This window comes from Microplitis mediator, chromosome 3, assembly GCF_029852145.1.
Source record: "Microplitis mediator isolate UGA2020A chromosome 3, iyMicMedi2.1, whole genome shotgun sequence".
NCBI lineage: Eukaryota > Metazoa > Arthropoda > Insecta > Hymenoptera > Braconidae > Microplitis > Microplitis mediator.
The window spans coordinates 7,262,882-7,277,873 of record NC_079971.1 but is presented as its reverse complement, the minus strand read 5'-3'; the positions used below and the strand labels follow the sequence as shown (position 1 = coordinate 7,277,873).

The 14,992-nt window shown below is 26.6% G+C and overlaps 1 protein-coding gene across 3 annotated transcripts in view; it reads right to left on the bottom strand.

Moving 5' to 3' along the window:
* Positions 1-1,545: 1,545 nt before the first annotated feature.
* LOC130664716 (uncharacterized) overlaps positions 1,546-14,992 on the bottom strand; it is a 56,607-nt gene continuing 43,160 nt past the window's right edge. For all 3 annotated transcript variants that reach the window (XM_057464786.1, XM_057464785.1, XM_057464784.1), the window contains exons 5-6: positions 8,896-9,030; positions 1,546-7,773 (exon numbers count right to left, since the gene is read on the bottom strand). In XM_057464786.1, the coding sequence (XP_057320769.1) occupies positions 7,572-7,773; positions 8,896-9,030 (337 nt within the window). In that variant the 3' untranslated portion in view covers positions 1,546-7,571. The remainder of the gene's footprint in view (positions 7,774-8,895; positions 9,031-14,992) is intronic.

The window sequence follows — 14,992 nt, the reverse complement described above, 5'->3', positions numbered from 1 at the left end:
CACTTTAGAATAATAGTAATAATAAAGAATAATAAAATAAAAATAATACTAATAAGTATAATTTGTATCGTTCAAAATGTTGATTAATTGCTTTATAATATTTAATACCCGGATTAGTTAGAACGTTCTAAACATAATCAGCCTCTTTTTCTTATAATCAACAACTATAAAAAATTGATTTAAATCTTACTTTATAAAGACGACATAACCTCGCTCTTTATTAATCTCATAGTACGACTTTGTGATCTGAGGGAAGAAAATTATAACTAATTTCTTTATTACTATTACCAATAACTTGATTTATTTAAACAATTACTTATCGTTAATAATTAATTAATTATTATTCAAAATTATTAAAGTTACTATCACAAACTCGTCGATAATTAATCGATAAATAGCCAGTGGTGTTTAGCAATAAGAATTATAATTTTTATATATTTTATATCTTCACAATTACTATTGTGAAAATAGTATCCAAAAAAAAAAAATATATATATATATTGTTATTCCTTCTAATGTAATGAAATTCGATTTGTTTCATACAAATTCATTGATTTTTATTTGTAAGTAATGGTTGAAATTTGAAAATATTTAATAAATTATTATAACGAAAGGTATCATATGTTATGTGTAGAGTAGAAGTACCATTTTTAGCCACTTTAGGGCCAGTTTGGGCCACTTAGAAATTTTAAATAAAATAATTTGTAAAATTCTTAGGCGAGAGTAGAGCATACCTACGCTCGCGCTTAAGACATGCAAAAAATACGTAATGATACAATTAATTTTAAATGTGTTCGAAAGAACTATAGTTCAGTCCGCAAAAAAATAATCCCTGGCACATCCGAATCACGGTAAATTACCGTAATTTACGATATTCTAAAGCATTACGGAAAAATTGCAGTATTTTACGGTAAAATACCACAATTCAAATAAAATTCGGCATTTTACGGCAAAAGTGCGGTGTTTTATAGCAATAGTGCGTTATTTTTTACCATAAAGTTGTAGTAAGAAAGCGGAAATTTACCGTAATATTGTGATAAGCCTGCGATATTTTACCATAAAGTAAAGTATCGCACTGTAAAAACTCTAAAAATAAAAAACCAAACGGTGCATAAGGTGAAAATGCCGCAAATTACCGTAAATTTTCGCATTTTACTGTAATTCGCCGTAAATTACCACACGCGGTTGAAAATTACCGTGACATTCGGCAGAGTGCGGTAAATTACCGTAATTCAGATCCACCAAGGATCTTTTCTTCTATACTACTTGACCATAAAGCCCATGAATTTGCACTAATACGCATGCGCAGTAATGACTTAATTGTAGAAAATTGATGGGAGAAAAGATCATTCTTTTATGGACTCAACTATATCACACTATTACATGGTAATTGTTTTTAAAATACCTTTTCATTGATGAAATAAAGTATTAAATGTCCAAAAATAGAGCAGTGACCGGAAGTGCTACTTCTACCCTACTATTAATATAAAAATTAAAATTCTTATTGCTCGAATAATTCTGTTATAATAATAGTTTTTTAAAGGCTAAGAGTTAACTTTTTTTATTCAAATATAGTACAAAATAATAAAAACGATAATTAAAATCAATAGCCTAATATGATTAAATTATAGTCTTGATGATTTAAAAATAATGAATATACAATTTAATTGAATTTAAAATAAAATATAAGTAATAACATAATTATATTTATGATATCGAAGGCAAAGTAACAATTAGCAATAAAAGCTCTCATTCGCTTACAAAACTGTAGGCTTTATTTTTTGATTACCCAAGAGATGTAATTATTTTTAAATCAACTTCCTATGGGAATTATTTTATTACTTTTTCTAACAGCATCGGCGTATTTTGGCACACGCTTTTTTTTTTTTTATTTTATTCCATCCAATCAATCCGCCAATAAATTCATAGTTCAGTTTTATTATGATCACTATACGTTAGTAATTTTACTGTTCATTTTTTTCCCTTAATTATGTCTATATATTTTTTATTAAATTTAATTAATTACTATAGATTGAGCTACGTATGAATATTGGTAAAATTACTTAATAAACTCGTATTAGATATTGTCTAATAAATTCCCATATTATCATTTTTCCTTCTTACATTGTTTATTATATTTTCATCTATCAAATCCATCGTATTTCATTTTGTCAAGAGTATCGAGAGTATTTTTTCTAAACTAAGTGATAGTTCAAGTTTTTTTTACTCATTAAAATAATTTGTTAATTTTTATTTATTTAAAATTTTATACAAATTAACTTTTATTTTTTTTTTTGCAAGTTTTTCATATTTTTTCTAAGTTTCAAAAATTTATTCCCGTAAGCTTTAAGTTCATTGAGCTTTGATACTTTTTTTTTTTTTTAAATTTAAAATAAATTAAAAGTATTCACAAAATTTTAATAATCAACATTAATATAATTTTTTAAAAATTTTCTGTCAATCATATTTTTAATTTCTATATCTTAATTACACATACATTATATCATTGTCTATTGATTAAAAAATATCACCTTTAACAAATTTAGACATCTAAATTTTATCATTATTTTTTTAAACTAAATTTTATAAAAATTTATTAAGAAATTAACTCAAAAATTTACCATCAATTTTACTTAGAAATTTTACAACAATTAATTAAAGTTTCTTATTAATAATAATAATAATAATAATAATAATATATGTCTAATTTATCAGCAATTGAATCAAATAATTTATACTATGTATCAAAATTGCTTAAAAAACAAATTTAATATAAATTAACTAACTCTCGATACTTATTAAAAAAATCGGACGGATTTGACTGTACGACCCTTTTGTTCAGTACTAGTTATTTTATAAACTTCGACACATTCTCGTCTTTTAACCTTTCGTCCATCGCGTATCCTCCGCCCAGTGAGGGAATCGCCCTAATGTTAATTTTAGTGCAATATTGCCACGTCGATTTCGAAATTTCTCTAATTTTTTTGATCAGATTATTAATTTTTTATTCACATTTTTCTGAAATAAATATTTTACATGAAAGTCATTGATTATTTACACGACTAAGCTCCATATTTTTGAACAAATTATAGTTCCATTTTTGAATCTCAGACACGAGTTGTCAACTGTTGTGTATGAAACTTCGTAATCACGATAACTATTAATAGACACAATTAATCGGCCTAATTTTTTTTTTATTATCTTTGTATTTGTGATCACAAGAACCCTATAGAAAATCTCTATCCAAATCCTTTTAGTTTAATTGTAATTAATTAAAAACGTAAAATTGATTACTCACGAAAAATTTAGCTGCCATTTTTATTTTTACTATTATTATTTTTTTCCTTTTTCTCTCTATCAACTACTGGTGGCAGCACTAGCGTAATAGTTGGATTTAAAAAAAGACAAAAAGGCGGGATATTTAAAAAAAATAAAATAGAAGTAATGATTTAAAATAAAATGAGCGATTGAGGTGCGCGCTTTTGGATTTTCCAACATTTTTTATAAATATGGTAATGTTGCAATTCAAATTTTACTTACGAGATCAGTCGCACAGTGAGAAAATCGACGTGATTTCTCGATTATTTATATCGATTAGTAAGACATTATTACACGAATTGCTGAATCAGTTTAGGAAAGTTATGATTCGTTTTTCTAAAATTGTATTTAAAAAAAAAAAAAAAAAAAAAAAAAAACCGGGGATTCCCTCATAGCGCGATGGACGAAAGGTTAAATTTAAAACCTGCATCATCAAATCACGTTGTTTGTTTATCACCTTGCTTAACTAATTATATACAAGACTAGACTCTTATCGATTACAATTTTTCATCTGTCTGATCGTTGTCACTTTAATTGTAATTTCTTTCATGAGTCTATTAGTCTATTTTTTTTTTATCTAATTAATTAATTATTATAGATAGTATTCAATAATTATTGTGATTAAACGAACAGACAGAAAAAATAAGCATAATACAAAATATGGAGTAGCTTAAAAGTAACTTAAATTAATTACAAATGAGATTAACAAATTTTCATTTTAAATAAATTTACATAAATGATTAATGAAAATCCTCGTGTTAAATTACATCATTACAAGCATTTTTAAAATAAAAGTACCTTAGTAATAAAATAATTTATTTGTCTTTATTGATTATCATCATCACTATCGTCCCTAATTTTATTTCACTCATTTCAAAATTTCATTTTTCATTTATTCAAGCCAACATATCCAAGATTTAGATAATTAGATAATTATTGAGAAAGATGAGTATTAATATCGATGTATTTCAATTTATGTCATTCTTTTTTCTATGGTCAATGTTACGTTTTATTATAAATTACTGATTGTCACATATAGTAAAGTTGGAATGTCAAATATTTGAAGCATTTTTAATTACAGTTTTAAATTTTATGTTAAATTTAACAATTTCGCCGAGATGTAGAATTTTAAAAAAATTACTTACAGTTGATATCAATCGAGAGTTAAACAAAATTAGGAAAATAAATTACAGTAAAATCTTGATGTCAATTTTCGAATTCAAATTTTCAAATTTTGCAGACTTAACCCTCCGTCGCGCCGGTATGTATTTAATACTGCGGTGTTGTCAAGTACCATAACTATGATTTTTCAAAATCATAATTACACAAGTTTATACGACTAGACAACCGTAATATTTTTTACTAAAATAAGAAATTTGTATTAAATAAAAATATTAAAGAAAGAGATGAATTAAATGAACTAGAAATGTGTCGCTGGTGCTAACTGGCAATTGCGCAGAAAATTGAAATTCAACGCCTGTTTTACTCGCGTCAGCAGCAAATCGTCGCGTTCTCAAGTTTTCCAAAAAAACCTTATTTTTTAAATATTGCACGACTCTTCATGCGAAGCATTAGAGTGTGCTTTACGATTGAAAAATTCAGTTTGCCTCTTTTTCGCTACTGTTTTTACTGTTTTACTCCTGTTAGTCCACGGAGCTTAACCAAGTTACACATCATCGGATAGAGAATGTAATAAGGATTAATTTTATTACTTATAAAGACCAATTTGATGTATTAAATAACTAAAAAAACATCAAAATGTAAAAAAAAAACTTTCCCGTCAAGCAGTAGAAAAAGCGCCCGAAACTCGTAAACACAAAACCTCGAGAAAAAAGCCATTATTTGGATCACTTTTTTTATTAAAAGATCATTTTAGGGCCGAAGAAGAAGTGTGACATAAATGGCCATCAAATTCGGCCCCATTTAATTATAATTAATAAAAAGAACAACTAATTTTGTATATCTATATATGTTTTTTTACATATACTTTCGTCACACCAGTCGCGCTTACGTGAAAAAATACATCTGACTACTTTTCGGAGCGAAATTGAAATTTCTAGTGTAACAGAAAGGAAAAAACAAAAAAATTTGTCCTTGAAACTTTTATCGTACATTTTTCTTTTTTTTTTTTTTTTTGCAAATGAGCATCAAAGTCGTGCACTTTTGGATTTACCAAACTTTTTTAAAATAATTATCATTAATTCATTCGATACTAAAAAGTATAGCAGAAGAACTCATAAAATTTCAAACTAGAAATTTTTTTTTTTAAATAATCTTTTAATAAAAATTCGGATAACGCGACGGACGAAGGGTTGAATTTATTTTCAAAATTTTGTTTAACTCCTTATTGATAACAACTGCAAGTATTTTTTTTAAATTCTATATCTTAGTGAAATTGTCTTTTTTTAAATTAAGCTTTTAATTTGTTTATTAATTAATTAATAAAATTTGAATACTATGACAGTTAAAAGTCATTGCATATTTTATAAAAAAAAAAAAGGGGTACTCTGAGAATGCCCTTTAAGATAAAAAGTTTTATTTTACTTATTCTTAACTTTTTGTGAACGACTATTATTTTAATAATTGTAACTGTATGGATGATTTGAATTTTTATTACAACTAAAAGTTACCTGAGGGCGTTCAAGCAAAATTACGTAAAAAAAAACTTACGTAAATAAACATTATAATTATATACAAACATATTTTTATGTAAATACTAGCGTCGTAATAAACTATCATATTTCCTAAACCTCAACAATAAATTTAACTTTGATGTCAGGATATATATAATGAATGAATTTATTTTAAAAATAAAAAAATAGTATATTACATACCTAGGCCAGTAAAATAAGAAAAGTCTCAGAGCACATGTAATTGTTGGCCGAGGCGAAGCCGAGGCTGACAAACATGTGGTCTGAGGCTTTCTTTTTTACTGGCCAAGGTGCGTATACTATTTTTCTGCTCGACGAAGCCGGAAAGTTGCAACTTCGTTTAGGGCAGCGGCCCGAAAGTTGCCACTTTCCGGCCGGAGGGCAGAAAAAGTTTTTTCAATTAAAAAAGAGCATTATAAAATTTAATTATTTCCGTTGGTATTCAATAAAGTTATCAACTGTATAAATTTATTTACATAAGAATTCAGTAAGTTATGAAATATCCAAACTGAATGATTATATTTGTCTTCACTATAGCAAATAAATTTTATTTTTTTTTAAATCGCAATCATTGACCAAAGCAAAAAGAAAGAAAAATTGACTGTTTATTTAAAAATATTTTTCCAATAATTTTTTATAAACTTGTCTATTACCAAAGATCAATAGCAATAACTGAAAAAACCATTTTATTATACTGATTATTGTCAGCTTGCGAAGCTTGTGACTTTTGCGATATGTAAGACTGTAATTTGAGTACACAGAAAAAAATAATTTCTTGATGCAAGAAAAATTTTTCATTATCAAATGAACAAAAAAATTTTTTTCTTGGCTCCAGAAAATTTTTTCTCGCCCCAAGAAAATTTTTGTTTTCAATTTATGATGCAAACAAATTTCTTAGGGCAGATAAAAATTTTCTTGGGGCGAATAAAAATTTTTTGCGCCAAAAAATCGTTTTCTTTTCTGTGTATAAAAGTAATACAAGTTTTTTTTTGTCTTTTTTTAAATATTATTATTAATTTAATTATTCATCTTTAATTTCATTCAAGATTTAATTGATCATATTTCTAACAATTAGACAAATTATTTATCGCAATAATATAAATAAAAATACCATATAATATGGTAACAGAAATATGATTAAATATATAATATATATAATTTAATACGTCTTGTTTTATTAGATCAATAATATTAATCCAGTTTATAAACTTAATCATGACCCACCTTATTACGTCAGGAATAGAATTACAAAAATGTCGGGCTGTTAACTTATGACCTTTATCAATATCTCTTGACTTACACTTGTTTATTTGTATCTAGTCTTTGTTAGTTTTATTTTTTCACTTCTCACTCGCATTGCTCTTAGCTAGTGATGAAGATAAATAATCTTGCGACTGGTAATGTTTCTTATTCATCACTCGTGTTGTTTCTACTTGTGATGATTCTTTTTATTTCCTCTTAAGATGTAATGTAATGTCATTTATTTTTTTATTTTTATTTATAAACCATAACTGATAATGCAGTGCAAGGCAGTTTTGGAAATTGTCGAGCTCACATGGAAAGCGGCGCCTCGTCGCAGCGATGGACGAAGCCATGCTGGGGTCATCCAGAGGAATTATATTCCGGAAGTAAAATGCTTACAGATTTACGGTTTGATTGAATACTGCCATTGGACGATGAATTTGTTGCTAAGGCCGATATTGGTCGATGAGACGGCGCTATTACTCGAATTTCTGGTCGAGGCGAAGATTCACGAAGCGGACTATTTACTCCGATCAAATCTTCAGTATTTGAAGTGGGTGGCCTATAAAAACAATCAAAATAAACAATTTGAATAGAAGTAAATACTTGATAGATTAAATTACAATTAGATTTTTACATTTTATATCAAATTTAAAAAAAAAAACTAAAATTATGCACATGTATAAAATTTTAAAAACTCCAAATGCAATTTTTTTGAATACTTTTTTTTATGTGTATCGTTTTTAAAAAATTCGAAATTATTAGACGTCGGCTAATTGCAGTGTCGTTTATATTTTATTAATAAATTATTTAAATGTATTTAGACTGCAAAATTAATGTATCAAATCTTTATATTTTTATTTATTTTTTTCGGTTGGAGAATTTCTATTTTTTAGTTTAACTGTTTTTTTTTTTTATTATCTTCTATAGTTGTAAGTATTCAGTTGTATAATTATTCATAAACATAATGTGCCACGTGTTGACGGCAAGTGTTTTACAAGTTACGTAAAATGAATAATTTGATACGAAGCTCGATATTGTAGGTACCAATGTCAATGCTGTTATACAAATTAATCAAAGTAAATAGATATTTGAATTAAAAAAAAAAATTTAGTTTATAAAGTGAAGTAATGAAAATATTTAAATTAATATAGATAATAAAAGTAATGATACAGAATAAACTGTAAAAAAAATTGCGGACTAAATTTAGAGTGAATGTGAAGCGGATGACTGTTTATTTATTGACTTCCTTCGGAGTAAAATTCACTCTGGAAAGTTTATTTTTATATTGAAACATCGAATTGGAGTAAAATTCTCTCCTGAAATATTATTTTGATATTTAAATTCTGAATCGGATTTATATGAAATCCAGATCTCTCCGCTGAAAAGCAGACCCCGAATTTACTTCGTATGCGGAGTGAATTTTTTTTTTTTACTCCGGAACTGCGAGTAAATTCGAATTCAAACAAAATCCAGATCACTCCAAAATTACTCCGTTGAAAAAAACTTCGAATTTAGCCCATATGCAGAGTGAATTTTTTTAAAACTCCGGAGCTCCAAGTGAATTCGGATTTTAATAAAATCCGTAATCACTTCGAATTTACCCCCATTTTTTTACAGTGTAATGATAATATAAAAATTCATTTTTACATTAATGTGAAGCGTAGTAATAAAGGGTACAGACCTGTGTTGAGGCGGTGGTGTTGGTGTTCTCGATAGTGGGAAGCTTGCTACTTCTCGGGTCACCGAGAGAGATCGGATCGATCCAAAAGTCTGGTCTGGCGACAGATTTGCTCCGACGCTTTGTACCATTCCACTGCTAGAATATTTTTATTTTTTTATCATTTTAATTATAAGTAATAAATTATTGTTAATTTAAATAAATAAATTATTTGGTGTGATTTTCACACCGAAATTTTTACAGAGTCCAAAAATTTTTTACAGAAAGTAAATTTTCTATTCTCGTTACAAATTTATAATAAACTTTGACATTTTTTTTGAAAGCTAAAATTTTAAACTTCATTGAGCTTAATTTTATTTAAGTGTTTGACGCGACGACCAAAGGGGAAAGAGAGCCAATATTCGAATAGTTATCTTTGACCTTGTCTCTGATCGCGTGAATAATCCAATCATACATGTCTTATAATAAATACTCTCATATAATTACCGTAAAAAATATGAAAGTTTCCGGTCAGTTTAAGTAGACCGCCAATTTTTTTTTTCTAAACATATACTCATATAATTATAATAATTAAATAAAAAAAAGGTGTAAGAATTATCCGTACTATAATCTTGGTGCATAACATTTATACTTTTTTTACTCGTATTGTATGTAAAATTTAAAATAAACTTTAAAGCGTTTCTTTGAGCACAAATAAATAATGAGTATATCCTACATATATTTTTTTAGAATAACAAACAGTAAAAACCAACATTGGCTTAGATTATCTAACTCAAATAGTATTCAACGTCGTGTTCAATAAAATGTATCTAATAAAAACGAGTGTGCATATTTGCATTTCATATTCGATCGTGTCTAGATGATAAATTGATGCGTTGTTTTGTTATGTATACAATGGAATATCTCATGTCTTATGAATGACAAATAATAATATTATTTATAATATTAATATATCAATCGATAATATGTTTCAGTTATTTTATTATAAACTATTCACTGACATTCAATATAATTTTTATACAATATTTTTTTTTTTTTATGAACTTATACTCGTATACACAAAAAAAAAGAATTTCTTGGCGTGAAAAAAATTTAGACTACGAATTGAAGACAAAAATTTTCTTGAGGAATGAAATTGTCTACAAAAAAGGTTCTATGACATTTTGTTATAAGTCTAATAGTTTCGCCATAAAAGTCAAATAATACCGCAATTTATTGTACTTAAAACTTTAACTTGAAGAAACTTATGAACGGGTAGATTTATTGAAAAATGATAAGAAACCTTTTTTGTAGAGCGTTCAATTTCTTACGAAAATATGTATTAGTCTATTCAATCGATTAATTTGTTAACGAGTTAAAAAATCTGGGCGTTGGTTGGCCCTGCGGGCCAGTCAAAAAAAACTTCCCGCTGTTTTCGAGCTCAAGGAGCTCGAAAATATTAGTGTAAATATATTTTCGAGCTCTTCGAGACACACACACACATGCAGACACTCGGACATAATTCTGAAAATAGTCAGGATAGCTTCCCCGGACATCAAAACGTCGACATCTGATGAAAACTCGATTTTAAAAAATCGGGGTAAAAACAATAACTTCCCGAAATTTTTGAAAATTAGCGATTTTCTTAGCGGGAAGTTAAAAAATTCAAAGCTTGATGTATTTAAAGATCGGAACGTTTTTCACGAAACGAAATTAAAAAAAACAAAGTGAAAATTAAAAAATCTACTGGATCTAGATTTCTGAAATGTTTCACAAGTCAACCAAAAATTGCAAGATTCCCCCAACTACTCCTTCAGTCAAATTACATAAATTTCTTTCATTTTCGTTAAGCCAGAAACCTTCCGATCTTCAAAAGTCCATAAAACTTGAAAAAAAAATTTCCTGTGGTTTTAAATGGGAAAATCAAATTTCTCAATGAGCTAGATCTGTAATCGTGATGGAAATTTTTTTCTTGCGCGAAAATTTTTCTTTTGTGTTGAACTATGATTTTTTTTTACAAGCACTTAAAAAAAAAAATGTTGCTTGAAGTGACGCACTCTAATGTGCACATACTACACAGAAAAAAAAGGATTTCTTGGCGCAAAAATTTTTGTCTCACCTCAATACATTTTTTCTTGTTCTAATAAAACTTTTTTTCGCCTCAAGAAATTTTTTTTTTCAATTTGTAATGCAAAAATTTTCTTGGAGCGAGTAAAAATTTTTCGCGCAAAGAAATCTTTTTTTTTAATACTTATTACACAATAAAACTTAATATAAAAAATGTTTCTCACAAGTTGATAGACAAAATCGTTAATTTAAAAGTTATTGCCGTTAAAATTTTTCAGTGCGGTCTTTCACTTTTGTTTTTATACAGACAATTATCCTCTTTTATGAATCGAATTTTATTTTTAGTCTATCACGCATTTAAAATTAATTGTTATTATTGCGCCAATGAAATAAATCCACTTGTATATTGATTATTGTTAAAAAATAAATAAAAATTAACAAAAAAATACGTGGCATTTTTAACGCTTCATCTATGTGTATATAAGTGTCGATAGGTCGAAATTAATCATAACAATTTTGGTTAATAGAATATTATCGATTTCGCGCTTCACGAAAAATATATAAACTGTTTTTTTTTTAAAACTAAACTTAAAAGCGATTTAAAAAATAATTCCGAAATGAATTTTTTAATTAAAATATTTGTTATATCAATTATTGTTTCTGGGAGTAAGTCTTGTATTACAGGTAATGGAAACAATATTAAAAAAATAAATAATAAAAATTTATCATCGTGGGTCGTACTAATTTGTGCCGAAAACAAGTGCCCAATATCACCAAGTAAGTAATAATCTAATAATTGTTTATAACAAATGCATTCATTATTATTTATTGAATCCATAATCTTAAGGTTCAGTGACTCGTTACGGATCTCTTATTCATCCACAAGCTGTTCTAACAACAAACGAGTTTCAATTAACTGCGTAAATTTAAAAATATTAAATCATAGATTATTTTTTATTATTAATTTTAAATATAAAATTCACTTTAGACAAAGTGAAAATTATTGTTGTTTTGCTGGATGTCCATCGATAATAGATGTAAATAAACCAATGACTCAGTGCCAAAAGAGAAGCGTTTCAAATACTTATTCTAGAGGAATTAATGTTATATTGATTCTCAGAAAACCTTTTGCTATTAATGATAACACAAATGTCATTAACTTAGTCAAGAGTAATGACCTAATACTTGATAGCAATTGTTATTTTTACGCTGTAACGTTTGATTTTTTCAACAATGCTTCTACTACCGAACATCTTTACCAGTACTGTAAGTCAAAAATTGTAAATACTGTAAAACATTGAAAAATAATAAAATACGAGCAACCTACAGTCGCTACGTGACTGCCCGAGTATTACTGTCAAATTTATAGAATATGATTTCAATTTAACTGTTTATCAAAATCTATATTCGAAAATCAACTCGAGAATCTTTTGTTTATTTCTATTATCATTGAAATTTAATGAGACAAATTTCATCATTAACTCGCAAACTTATTGATTTCGATGATTGTATAATCATGATATTCATGAAAAAAAATCTACACACAATCAAACTTTTTTTTATTAGTCGTCTAATATATTTTTATTCACTGATACCAAATTATATTTGTTTAATTTGTATTATCATGGGATACATGGCATATACTAAATTTATTTTTATTTTTTCCTAATTATATATATTAGGGTGATCGTTAAAAATTAAATTTTCTTAGACGCTTCATAAAAAGCTTCTTTCTAGTGAAAAGATACGTGGGGAATTTGTTTTTTTTAATTAAAAAAAAACACGTGCCTCAATCGCGGTTTTTTTTTAATATCTTATGGAATATGCAGATTAAAGAAAAAAATCATAGGAACAATTTTGTAGGAAAATAAATTTTTGACAAGAAAGATCATATTCATTTTTTTTCTAAAATGTGTATTTATGAATATATTTTGAAAAAACTTTTCCAGATCTTATCGATTGAGCATTTCAGCGATTACGAATGTTAAAAATAACGTTTTTTCTTAAATATAGACAACTTCATAACTCGTAACATATCAATCACACAGATGAAAATTTGGTGTTCTTCTGTATGAAAATTCAATGGTTAAATATTTTGTATCGATTATTTGACACCATCAAGTGTAAGTTTAACTAAAGTTGAATGTGTTATTCAATCTCAATAAGCTTTAAACCTGTATTATTGTTTGACACAAGTACAATGTGTTAAATTAAGACAAAAAAATGGAGTGAACCGTTTGGGACATGTGATTTGTGTTGAATTTAACACAAATTTTTCAACTGTGTATTAATGTTTTTTATAGTTTCTATGTACTTAAAAAAAAGTTATTTTCAACTTTTATAATCCTTAAAACGCTCAATTTATAAGATCTAAAAAAAGTTTTTTAAAAATATCTTCATAAATACACGTTTTATAAAAAAAATTCATACGACTTTTTTTGTCAAAAATTTAATTTCCTACAAAATTGTTTCTACGACTTTTTCTTTTAATTTGCATATCTCATGAGATATTTAAAAAAAACCGCGATTGTATCGACAAATGAACTTTGATCGTCCTAAGGCACGTGTTCTTTTAACTTAAAAAAAATAACCAAATTCCCCACGTATTTTTCCACTAAACAGAAGTTTATTATGAGGCGTCTGAGAAAATTTAATTTTTAACGACCACCCTAGTATATGATAGTTATATATATTCAGTGACAAAATATAGTTAAAATATAAATTTGTTTAATTAACTTGGCAATAAAAAAAAGTTTAAACCACGAAAAGACACAATTTTGAGCCAATATCTTTTTTAACAATACCGAATCTTAAAACGTTAACTGATTCTATCATATAGATTTCGCTTGAACAAAATTTTACTTATTCTCTTAATAATATCGATAATTGTTTATAGTTTCGATAGCAGCTTCGTATAAAGAGAATATTACCAATGGAATAATTGGTTCTTATAGAGATCATAATGGTAGTTTTACACATGTTGTTGACAACGCCAGTGTTAATAAGAGTAAAATGCTGATTACGGTGAAATTTTTATATATTCATAAATTTATTTATCATTAGCTAATAATTTACATATTTTTATAGGATTATTGTGCAAGTCCAATTGTTTGTCAACTTCGTGACGATCCATCGGGTTATGGACAAATCGGATTTTTTAGTTTTAATCAAACTATAGAAAATAAAACAAATCTAGCAGTAGATGGAGTGTTCGACTACAATAATTTGAATCAAACTCAAATTTCAGATGAAAATTTAGATGAAGAATTAGAGCTTAAATTACAAGATTCATATCAAGATATTACAGCTGTTCGAGATGATATATATTATACATTGATATACCATTTCAAGCTCACTTCAATTGTTGAATCACTTTATTATAATAGATTCTATGCATTTAAAAAGATACATTCTTTAAAAAAAAAAATATATAATGAATAATATTTACACAGTACAAATATTTTGTATCTGTGTTAAAAAGGCTCCGTGTTAAATTTTTTATGTTAAATCAACAGATTTCACTGTGTTACTTTAAAACTTTAAATCGATTTACTTTTTAACACTTTAAAAGTGTGACGTTAAAATTAAGACAAAATTTATGTTAAAAACTCAATTTAAAGTCCCGGAAGAATTATTTTGAAAATGAAAGTGAACTCGACAATTTATGAATGTCAATTTAACTTAAAAAATTTTATTATTGATATATTGAATTTCTCTGCGCGGAAAAATCTTGGGCTATGAATTGAAGTCAATAATTTTCTTAAGAAATGAAATTGTCTACAAAAAAGGTCCTATGGAAATTTTGTTATAAGTCTAATAGTTTCGTCAAAAAAGTCAAATAATACCGAAATTTATTGTACGTTAAACTTCAACTTGAAGAAACTTATGAATGGGTAATTTATCAAAAAATGATAATAAACCTTTTTTGTAGCGCGTTCAATTTTCTACAAAAATATGTATTAGTCTATTCAATCTATTTATCTATTAACGAGTTAAAAAAACTCAAAAGTTAAAAAAAAAAATTTTCTGTGTTATTTAAACGGAAAATTGAGTT